The following is an 11,988-nucleotide window of genomic DNA, read 5'->3' on the forward strand; positions in this document are numbered from 1 at the left end:
TATTTAACTAAAGAATTGTTTTTAGACACTTATGCATATTCTTCCTTGCCTGTGTATTTCACAATCATTATCAGCAATTTGTCTTTTCCTTTGTGCAATACTATCATATGGTTTCCTACTAATTTATTCAAGGAATAACTACGAATCCACGAACATTCTTAGACATGCCTATCAAATATACAGAAGAACAACGAAACGAGACTGGCATTTAATTGTAAGTGACTTTGCTTGTAAATTAATTGATATGCTTGCATGAGTCGGGCAGAAGAAACATGAGATGCGATTTATACATAGTAATTGCATGCCATTATTAGAGAAGGACGTTACTCGAATATAGTAAAATCTTGGGTGCACTTACATTTTTATACCGAGCATCCATGCTTGAAGTAATGTGTGTAAGGACGCCTCTATTGCACAGCGGTGCTGGTCATTTTGAAATTCCCACATTTAGAATCAAGAGCATCCTGAAGAGATTCAAGAGCTGCCATATAATCTAGAAAAAACAACGGTTTGGTGTGATTTGTGAGTCGGTGGAGTTTTTCAAAAATGATGCCGATGAGAACGTAACTACTAATGGCGACCGTTATCGCACYATTATAACCGACTRTTTGATATCTGAAATTGMAGCYATGTAGTGATCTCGGCGACATTTGCTTTCAAAAAAYAGCGCAACTTCCTACACATCGCATCAATCAAYGGATWTATTGAGAGAACACTTCRGTGAGCAGATAATTTCAAGTTATGGAATGGTTGATTTACYATCAAGATCRTGGGATATCACATCRTTAGACTTTTTCTCTTGGGAATATGTAAAGTCTAAAGTCAATGCGGACAATCACGCTTCGATTCATTCCTTGGAGTAAAACATCACGCGTGTCATTCACCAATTACCAGTCGAAATGTTCGAACGAGTCATCGAAAATTAAACTCAACGAATGGACCAGCTGAGACGTAGCCGCGGCCAACATTTGGAAGAGATAATCTTCAAAAAATAAATGCCAAAGAATCATATTTCGGATGCTAATAAATATCCCCATTAAATTTGAAGTTTCTGTGTTTTTTCTTTTAAAAGTAGGGAATCTCGAAATGGATCACCYAATATATGGAAGAAGAATCTTTAACTATTTTCGATTCTTAAAAAATAAATCGAGGAAATAATGATTTTCAGGAAATTTTCTTGAATTTAATMAAAAATTTTAAGTTCTTCAGAAAAATTCACGAATATTAATTGAGATTTATTGGTAAAATAAGTGGAGATAATTTTCCGCCTATCATTCTTTCATTCAAACAGTCTGCTTTGAGTGTAATTTAAGCTTAAATAATATGAAACACCTTGCTTTCGGAGTTGATCCACCTTAATGCGTATATATATATCTATACACATCTTTATTATATATGTACTTATGATTTTATCATTTCTTTTTGCTGACATGGGTAAAACGTTTAATGTATAAATAAAGCAATCAGCTGTTGTTGTGTATATTCTTGGATACACTCATATACATACATATGTAGGTATGCATCTAGCTACTGTTTATTGCCCGCACTATATACAATAATTGACGACGCCGCCGGTCGCTATAGAATTGGCGTTTTGACAATGTTTCAGTTTGAAAACGAAATCTATCGAGGGTGTGTCGCGCAGCAAAGAACCAAATTTTGAGGAGAAAAGAAATTCTTTAACATAATAACAAAATTATTATTGGCATAGTAAGAAAAATGCTGATTTTCTCAAAATACGCGTTGCTAAGAGGTGTGTGGCCTTTGTATGTGTATGTGAATATAAGAAATCATATGTATTTCAAGTGAATATACTCTGCAAAAATATATAAATTAGCGATGGGAATTGAAAACAAAAATCGTGTATAGCAATCCGGTAATTCTGAACTCCGATCTCGTTGCCTCTGAACTTTCACTGAAGATCCAATTTTTAAAAATTACGTTTATGAAAAAGGAAATATTTTCTGGAAGGTTTTTTTTTTTATCAATTTCCTCACAAGTACGAAATAATCAAAAATCGGGTCTTTACGAAATCGGATCGTATATGGGAAAACGAAACAAAACCAACAAATTTAACTTGGACTGCACCGTTGCTATCATAATCTTCACAGGTGCAATTTTGTAGCAAAAAGGCATATGAAAAAATTTTTTCTTGATGTTGATCGGTCAGGTTATATGGCTGCTGTATGATACAGTCGTCCGATCAGTAAATTTTTTTCGAAGATGACACCGTCCAAAGGGCAATAACTCCTGTCAAATTTGGTGAACATATCTCGTCAAATGGAAAAGTTTTTCATATACATAGGTACTTGATTCCGATCGTTCAGGTTTCTTCATCAATTTTGCCACATTTTCGACCCACCCTAACGAAAAGATGTATAACATACACACATAAGTACAAATAGGTTCCAGTTCTATTTATATGGCTGTAGAGCAACGAAGAACGAAGAATAAATGAATTTTAATAAACAACATCTGTAGACGAAGGCGCACAAGTGCCGCGGCGAAAAAAATGCATTGCGTCTGCACAAAATATGCTGAAATTTACACAAACTTGTTTCTTATTTTCAATTTAAATGATATGAATTTCGAATAATTTACAGGCGCTGACAGCGTTCGACGCCAAAGTCAACGACTCTTCGCCTTGTCCAACGCCCACACCTCGGCCTCGGCAGCCGCTCGTCCAGCATTGAGTCAATTTCGTGATATACTGAGCAAGCAAATTACAGGCATCAAGGATGCGGGCACTTATAAAATGGAGCGCATTATCACCTCTTCACAGAGCACCGAGATCACTGTGGAGGGCACACAAAAACGCATCTTGAATTTTTGCGCAAATAATTATCTCGGTTTGGCGGTATGTATGGTCTATGAATATTTCTTTCTCTATAAGTACGCCATCCCTATTTGATAATGCTGGTCTATTTGTCTTATACCAGCTGTTTGTTCGATTCGTTATTCTTCAAGCTATGTCGAAAGGGAGCTTAAATGAGGTCGAATGAAATTGGAGGGCTCCTGTGTGGCTGTCGAAAAAAATTCAGCATCTCCTTCTTGAGACGTCACAGTTTCGAGAAAAACGCGTTCGAAGACGGCGCTCCTAACCTAGCTAACCTCGAGCGCAAGCGAGCGAGGTGTTGTCGATATTAATAAGACAATGAAAAGGTTAGATTTTTTAAAACCCGTAAACCCCTCAAAGAATGAAATTCTATCAAGATAAGGCATCTCATTGAATCAGGAGCCGATTCTTAATATCGCTGGCAGACAAATCGGTTTGTGGCTCAATTTTTGAAGTTCTATGACAAAGTTGGACTTCTCTAACTACTCACTGTCATTTTTCGCTATTTCCTCAATTCTCAATTCTTTTATTTTTCCTTTTACATAAACCTGAAGAACTTTGATTAGGCAGATCCAGCTGCTTTGGGCCCTACTTCGTGCACCTCCCATAAAAATCGAATATCTAACAGAATCCGCCTAAAATTTGGTCATCTCTAAGTTCTTAATAAACCCCTTTTAATTTTCTTACAGAACAATCCCGAAGTGGTGAACTACAGCAAAGAGCTGCTGGATAAATATGGTGCCGGTCTTAGCTCTGTACGTTTTATTTGCGGCACACAAACGATACATAAGCAACTGGAAAAGAAAATTGCTCAGTTTCATGGACGTGAGGACGCCATTTTGTATGCGTCTTGCTTTGATGCCAATGCCGGTTTATTCGAGGCAATCCTGACACCTGACGACGCTGTCTTCTCCGATGAACTGAATCACGCCTCCATTATTGATGGCATACGTTTGTGTAAGGCGCAGAAGCAGCGCTATAAGCATCGTGATATGAGTGGTAATAACTAATTTCTATACTCGACTTGGATACAACTTTTTACATAAATATATTGTGCCTTTCTTCTACAAATACAGATCTCGAGAAGCAACTGAAATCTTCAACGGCGCGTCTCAAGCTAATTGTCACCGATGGCGTCTTCTCAATGGATGGCAACATCGCGCCTTTGCCCAAGATTGTCGATCTCGCTGCCAAATATGATGCGTTGGTCTTTATTGATGAGTGTCATGCAACGGGTTTCTTTGGCGCCACCGGACGTGGTACTGAAGAATACCACAATCTCTTGGGTCGCGTGGATATTATCAATTCCACTTTGGGCAAAGCACTTGGTGGTGCCGCTGGCGGTTATACGACTGGTCCGAAAGAATTGATTACGCTACTGCGTCAAAAGTCGCGCCCTTATCTCTTCTCCAACTCCCTACCACCACCGGTAGTGGCGACTGGTATTAAAGTTATGGATATGCTAATGCATTCCGATCAGTTATCACAGCGCGTACAAAGCAATACAAAGCGTTTTCGCGATGCAATGACTAAGGCCGGCTTTATAATCGCCGGCGAAAATCATCCAATTTGCCCCGTGATGTTGGGCGATGCTCGCCTCGCCTCCATATTCGCTGATCAAATGCTTTGTAAGTAGAATTTGTTTCCACTCTGTGTTGCTCTCTCTGCTCAATTGTTTTTGTTGAAATCTTCATCACACAGCGCGTGGCATTTATGTTATTGGCTTTAGCTATCCAGTGGTACCCAAAGGCAAGGCACGTATTCGTGTACAAATATCGGCGGCGCATACAACGGATGACATCGATCATGCCGTGGCCGCATTCATCGATGTCGGCAGATCTCTCAAGGTAATTAAGTAAAAAAGGATGACTTCGGCAGAAGAAATGAATAACTCTCGAAAAAAACTTATGGTTTATGCCACAAAACGCGACAGGTCTTTGCATTTATTATATATGTATTAAATATGTTATATATTAAGGAATAAAATGTATGTTTTATTAGTCTAATATTTTATTTGTTTAATTTTGTGCTTTCTGCGGAAAAATATGGAATTTTAGTTAAGGCCAAGCTTTGGGGAATGTGAATATTTCTATATAATAAACTACCAGGATGAGCTAGTAAGGACGAGTCCGCTTTTTTTTATTCAGGGATGATTTTTAATAACCTATCGCGGCTCACAGGGAGGGCCCCTAACATCTCCGCCCAGTTGAGCTTAATTTTCAATCCGAAAAAAACAGAAATTTTGTCTTTTCACAAGAAATAAACAATTTTCGCTTTTCAAATTCTTCTCTTTATAGGGTAGAACTATTTCTTTCCGCAGCTATGTTAAATATCTCGTAGTTCTTCTTTTTTACTGGCGTGGCAACTGCCTATACCATTATAACCGATTTAAAACTATTGCGCCAGTCGTTTCTTCTTTTCGCAAGGTGGCGCCAATAGGAGATTCCAAGCGAAGATAGGTCTTTCTTCACCTCGTCTCTCCAACAGAGTGAAGGACTTTCTCTTCCTCTGCTTCCTCTCATACAGCTGATCGATCCATCGAATGCGATATTCGCCGTGGTCAGCGCGCAAAAGACCATAAATCTTTCGCAGAACTTTTCTCTCGACATCGACTCATCAGATGTTGTCATCGCCCTTGCCTCTGCACCATATTACAGGACGGGAATAATAAGTCACTTATAGAGTTTTGTTTATGTTCCTCGAGAGAGGATTTTACTTCTCAATTGCCTGCTAAGTCCGAAGTAGCACCCGTTGGTAAGGGATATCCTGCTGTTTGTTTGATGAAGGAGATATTTCGTCTTCCCTTTGTTCACTGCTAGACCCATTTGCTTTGCTTCCTTATCCAGTCTGGAGAAAGCAGAACTAACGGCGCAAGTGTTGAGGCCAATGATATCAGCATCATCGGCATACGCCAGCAGCTGCACACTGTTATAGAAGATTGTACCTTCTCGGTTTAGTACTGCAGCTCGAATTATTTTCACTAGAAGAAGGTTGAAGAAGTCAATATCGTAGTTATCAAAAAAATTTTATGGCACAGTAAAGCGGCAATTAAGGCTATCGGTTCGGAATCACATATTATTAAGATCCTACCATTTTGAAAAATTTGRTCTTATGGATCAATTTGAATTGGGGGAATAAAGTGAAGCACGAAAAGATTGTGTGATGCTCGCTCATATACGACGATGAGCTCCTGGAGGAAAGTTTGAAGGAGAATTTAGAAAAAGGTGAGGAATCGGAAATCGATATACCAGAAAGTACTGCCATCCAAAAAATCTCTAAAGAACCAAAAAGTTTGCACTGAATAGAAAAAGGGGATGTATCAAAATCGAAATGGAAAAAAACGCAATCAACATTCAAGACGTTATGAGTTAAGAGTCCGAAGATGACATGAACATAGTAATAAAGCCAATTCAATATTTCAACACGTTTTTCCATGATTCTTTAAACAAATTGATTGTGGAATAGACCAATATGTATTCCTTCCAAGGTCCGACTTTGAACTCGATTGCTGAATTGAAGATATTCCTCGATTTCTTGAAATTTTGTTGTAGTTGGGCATAATCCAGTTGTTGGTTTTTAGTTTGTCACGGTCCCAAGAGCTCAAATTAACCGCAATAAAAAATTCGTTGTCGAGAAACAAATTTGAGAAAATAAACAAATTTATCAATTTTTGTGATAAGTGGTATCAACCATCTAAATAATAATTATGACAATTTAAACAAAATTCATCCACAACACCAAGGCATTGATGAGCAGCTCATAGCCTATAAAGGTAAGTTCAGAGGTGAGCAAATGCAATAAATAAAAGCTTTTGGCTAAGGGGCTAAGAGGTTAAGTGCATATTTCATTAAAATCATCCTTCAAGCAGTACAACCCTGCTTATCCCCACAAATGGGGACTGAAAATGTTCACGTGCGCAGCCTCATCAGAAATTGCTTATGACTTTGCGCTCTACGTTGGTGATAGAACCCCTTATATTATATGTACTCGGCATATCATCGGACATAGTGTTGTACTTAAGATCCTAGCTACCAAAGTTTAAAAATTACAAAATGTATTTTGATAATTGGTTGACTTCAAAAGGCCTTATTGTGGATCTAAAAACTTGGAGATATTTTGCATCGGCACGGTCCGAAAGCGTCGAATGGGAAAATGTGAACTAATTTCAGAGTCAGATTTGACAGGGGATCGTATGAAATGAATCGTGAAGCTAATCTTGGCATTGCTGCAGTGCGCCGGCTGGATAATAATACAGTTCAGTTCGGGACATGGAAGCGKTGGATTAGGAAAGAAACAAAAAATTGCTGAAGTTCAATACAATTCAATACAATAAACACATGAAAGGAGTTAATCCTTCCGACAGGCTTATGGCGCTCCAATAAATGGTACATGAAAATATTTCACTGGACCYTAGGCACAGTACTTATCAATTCCTGTCCGATACAGGATCGGAGTAATCTCAAAATCGTTAATCCAAACGTCAAGCATATGCCACTTATAAAATTCCAGATGGGTATCGAAACCAGGCGTAAACGTAGCGTTTAACGCCGGTATTTTCTAGTTCTACTCAAAAGACGAGGCCACGCTCTAGTGGAAAATGCAAAATTTAGCAACCGACTCAACTCCGACTTCACCTTCTTCTTCAGATGTGCCTACTTCGAAGCGCCGTCATGTTGTGCTGAGTTGTTGATACTGAAGCTCGTGAAGAAACGGCGAAATATAKTCACCTTCGTTTGTACTCGTAGTTCTCGAAAATTTTCTAAATATTGGAGTCCACGTCATAAGTTAAAAAATGCCATCTATACTAATGATTTTGTATTGAAACAAATACTAAATTCGAACGATTACATCTAAAAATATATTAGGCTCACGGCTTGAGTATAGAAAATATAAAATATGGGGAGGTAATAAAAACTACCTGCTATGGAACTAGAATACACTGACTGTAACAAATACTTGCTATATATATATACTACCGCGAAGAAGGATTGTTTGCCGTCGATTGTTAGCGAAATTGATTTTGCATCGCATCAACGACTTTATGAGATCCCAGAAGTCGGTTACCTGCTCTGAACTATAAATAAAACTATATCACTTACTTAGTAGTATGTTGAATAGAACACAATTACTAAAAACAAAACACACACTCTCTTTCGTGCTCAAACCCAGTTCCATGAGCTCCAACAGGTAATCGTAGTTGGGAAGAGCGTGTTACGTATCGGTTCTTATCTTCTTTCGTCGCGAAATTATGCGCCCAATGAAGATGGTTATTTTGCTTCAATGCTCAGCGCTGAGTACACWCCAACAACAAATGTTCCCAATTACGTACCTTTTGTTTCCCAACTGTTCTCGGCTCTCGCTTGTGCGTTCAACAATTCGCTTTGATTTATTTTTCCTTTTCTCCAGTTGGCGCTGTTATTCTCTAGGCCATGATCATGGCCCTGAATGTAACCACGGTTGGTTGCTTTTGTGCCTGCCTCGTATGCTAATCGGCTTTCTTTCGCCGCTTTTTCTTTGCTTTCATTTTTATTTTATTTCCATTTGSCTATCGTTTTAGACGACGCTGAAGTATAAATGGAGGGTATCCCGGCATTCCCAGTTTTAGTCTTTCAGTGAATTTGTTTTCGAACGTACCRCCTTAAATCTGGTTTAAAGTAGAAAGCCCGCTTGACTTGTAATCATGAAGTGGTGCTTAGGTGGGTGAATTACTAACTAAATTTTGTTGTAACTTTGTGTGGAAACTAATACAAAAATAAAAACTGTGTAAATTTAAGTTATATTTCAAATATAAATTTCTTTTTTGTCACCCTTAGCTGTTGTATTTTTATTAAATTACTTTCTGAGCCGCGATGTCGCCGCCAATGTAATACAGGATCGTAATCTCTTTGCCACCGAACTCTTTCAAACGATCGCCAGCGAGAAGCAGAACGAAAATGTGATCATCTCGCCGGTGGCGATACAAACTGCGCTCGGTTTGGCATACTACGGTGCCGATGGCAAAACCGCCAAAGAGTTGCAACGCAGCTTACATGCGCAGTCGCAGAGTCGCAGCGGCATTGCGAAGAGCTACTACAAGCTGTTGCATTCTTTTGTCAAGCCGAAGACCACATTGGAGATCGCCAATAAAATTTACGCYAAGGATGAGTTGGTCATTGAACCGGAATTCCGTGAAGCAGCAGAGAAGTACTTTGACTCCGATGCCGAGCAATTGGATTTCACCGATGAACCAAAAGCCGTCGACCTGATCAACAAGTGGTTGGCCGAGAAGACGAATGGCAAGATAAAAAATGTTTTGAGCAATATCGAACCCGATATTAATGTAGCGCTTGTCAATGCTATCTACTTCAAGGCCAAGTGGGCGCGTCCCTTCATGGATGATGCSACATCGGATCGTGTATTCTTTATTAACGCGAGCGAAACGGTTAAGGTGCCCACTATGTTCGCCGACAATTGGTACAACTATGCCGAATATGCTGAATTGGATGCTAAAGCGATTGAGTTATTCTTCGAGAATACCGATTTGCGTATGTGGTTTATATTGCCGAATCAGCGTAACGGTCTTTACGAGTTGGAACAAAAATTGAAGGGTGTGGACTTTGATGAGCTCGAAAAGCGTTGGGAATGGAGCAGCGTAACGGTGAATTTACCRAAATTCGGTTTCGAATTTGATACCGACTTGAAGCCATATTTGCTAAAGGTGCTTATAAACTGAAAAACACAGTGCTACTTAACTGTTTTATTATTAAATATTTGTTTTTATTATCTTCAGCTTGGCATCAAGACCATGTTCACCGATGAAGCCGATTTTAGCAACATTTTCCACGAGTCGCCAATCAGCACACGCGTCTCACGTGTTCAGCACAAAGCTTTTATTGATGTGAATGAGATCGGTTGTGAAGCGGCCGCTGCTAGCGGTGAGTTTRAATTCTAAATTAATTCAAATGCTAGAGACTTAAAATTATTTTTTTAATTTTTTATTATGTTTTTATTATTTGGTATGTTTAGTTGCTGTGGGCGTGCCAATGTCCTTGCCGTGGGATCCGAAAACTTTCATTGCCGATCATCCATTCGTATTCATCATTCGCGACCCACATGCCATCTACTTTACTGGCCACATTGCCAGATTTTAGTTAAGGAAATTTATGAAGCAGCTTTTCTGCCGCTTATATCTATTTAGTTTTTAATAAATATTCATGATTTTGCACTTAAATATTTAATAAATCATAATTTTACATATTTAAGTTTTTGTTGCTTTATTATTGAATGGAATATGGATTTTCAATTGAAATAGAGCAGGCAAGTGTTAGAGCAATGGGATTACTTTRAAGGCGACAAATTAAATATTGATGAATAATTAAATATTTTGCATTTTATTTCCAATTCCCGGATACATTTTGGTATATAGCTAATCAGTTCTTCTTTAAAAACAAAATTTGAAGTTTAGCATCAAAATTCACATAAAAATTGTACTAAGAGTTGGTTTGCACTTTGGTGTAAAATACAAAAGACTATAACAAAGTTAGATAAGAACAAATAGAGAAAACATCTTGAAATAACATCTATCATGAAATCAATAGAGAACGTAAGTCTTATCTTCCAGGTACCATTTACGGTGTAATAGCCCTTACCTAACCTAAATGTAAAACCGAGTTGCTTCTGCCACTTTAACATATGTGGTTCCAAGAAGGAAAAGAAATGYATATAATTTAATGTTATGACGAAAAATATAGTTTCATTTTAAAATTAAAGGTACGCGATTATGTTGTAGAAATGATATCGGGCAAGCGATGTTGTTGTTGTTGTTGTAACGGCAGAATCGGCCAAGCGATCGCCGCAGCTGGCACAAATGAATTCCAGTCGAGAAGCCGAGGTTTCGACTACTCTTGCAGCATTTGGAGCCGTATGTCAGCGTTCAAAGCGCCGAATATTTTTCCAAGGCCTCCATTGTCTCGGGCCTATGACTTCACATAAACCCCTCAAAATAGTCCAGCGGTGCTAAATCGCATGATCGTGGGACAAGCCCACGAAATGAGATAAAGTGCTCACCAAAAACCTTCTTTCAATAGATTGACTGTTTTGTTGGCTTTATGAACTTATTGAAACCAAATGTCGTTCACATCAACATGTATTGGATAAGATACTTCCACAAAATCTTCCATAAAGTGAATGGGCACAGCTCCGGTTATTGCACACGATGGCGGATGGAATTTTTCGCGTCTTGTTCGATACTCTGATTCACGCTGCAACAGCGTCTTCGTTGCGCACTCAACGGCACTGCTAAGGACTTGCATTATCCACTAGAGTAAACGTGAGAAACCGATGCATAGTGGCTCGAATTACCAACTATGCTGAGCGACTCTGTCGATTACGCGAAGCGGACCATTATTTTAGTAACAAATATGCACGATTTGCTGACGTTGTTCCGAAGTACGTTCGTTGATTATATAAGTCGTATTATATAAGTCAAGTAACAGCTCTCGACAATGCAAACTCCGAAGACAGTATTTYCTCATTGAAACCCATACTTCAAAAAAACACCCGTCATTATTTTGTGTGAACTTTGAAGTCTGTATGTTAACAAAGTCCGTTCCCACGACAATCGGTTCTACGATATTAAAATTAACGCTATTTATATTCTATCAAAGGACATCTTTCCCTCCGTGCTCATACCTACAGAGGTTATAGTCGACAGACCTCAATTCTCATTTCTACAGAATGAGTAGTAAACTTGTTCCCTATGTGATGCTTTAGTTGTATAAGCAAATGAGCTTAAACACAAGATAGGCCTTAGGGAACTCAATTTCGTGAAACCTCTACTGTGGACACTATTTTCTAAGCCGAAAAGCCGAGAGTGTTTAAATGAAATTAAATGCGATAAGCTAACTTTTTTTTTGGCAAAATTTCATTGAAGAGCAAAAAATGTTTCAAGAATTAACCAGTCTGATATTATGTGGAAATTCRAAAAAGTCTCTTCTAAAATAACATCTGAGAAACAAGCCAACACTCGGCAGTCATATCGCATAATAGACCTCCTTTCTTCCCTTCGCCACCTGARAATGGCTAGCCGACAGCTTTGGAAAGAAGGCAGGAAACGTTGCTGACCTGATCTCGAATTATGCAGTCACAAACTAGGCGTCAAATCTAATAGAATA

General features: G+C 38.6%; 2 protein-coding genes across 2 annotated transcripts; both read left to right on the forward strand.

The window, feature by feature from the left end:
* The first annotated feature begins 1,623 nt into the window (after positions 1–1,623).
* On the forward strand, positions 1,624–4,844 carry LOC108972091 (2-amino-3-ketobutyrate coenzyme A ligase, mitochondrial-like). The gene is made up of 5 exons (XM_018938557.1): positions 1,624–1,753; positions 2,604–2,857; positions 3,526–3,835; positions 3,913–4,464; positions 4,538–4,844. Exons 1-5 carry the CDS (start codon positions 1,720–1,722, stop codon positions 4,693–4,695), a joined length of 1,308 nt encoding a protein of 435 aa, XP_018794102.1. The 5' UTR covers positions 1,624–1,719; the 3' UTR covers positions 4,696–4,844.
* Positions 4,845–8,427: 3,583 nt separating this feature from the next.
* Positions 8,428–9,991, forward strand: LOC108972092 (serine protease inhibitor 42Dd). The gene is made up of 4 exons (XM_018938558.1): positions 8,428–8,532; positions 8,650–9,533; positions 9,606–9,750; positions 9,842–9,991. Exons 1-4 carry the CDS (start codon positions 8,517–8,519, stop codon positions 9,964–9,966), a joined length of 1,170 nt encoding a protein of 389 aa, XP_018794103.1. The 5' UTR covers positions 8,428–8,516; the 3' UTR covers positions 9,967–9,991.
* Positions 9,992–11,988: the final 1,997 nt, after the last annotated feature.

The sequence above is a fragment of the Bactrocera latifrons genome, unplaced genomic scaffold (assembly GCF_001853355.1).
Source record: "Bactrocera latifrons isolate USDA-ARS-PBARC rearing strain unplaced genomic scaffold, ASM185335v1 scaffold_378, whole genome shotgun sequence".
Taxonomy (NCBI): Eukaryota; Metazoa; Arthropoda; class Insecta; order Diptera; family Tephritidae; genus Bactrocera; species Bactrocera latifrons.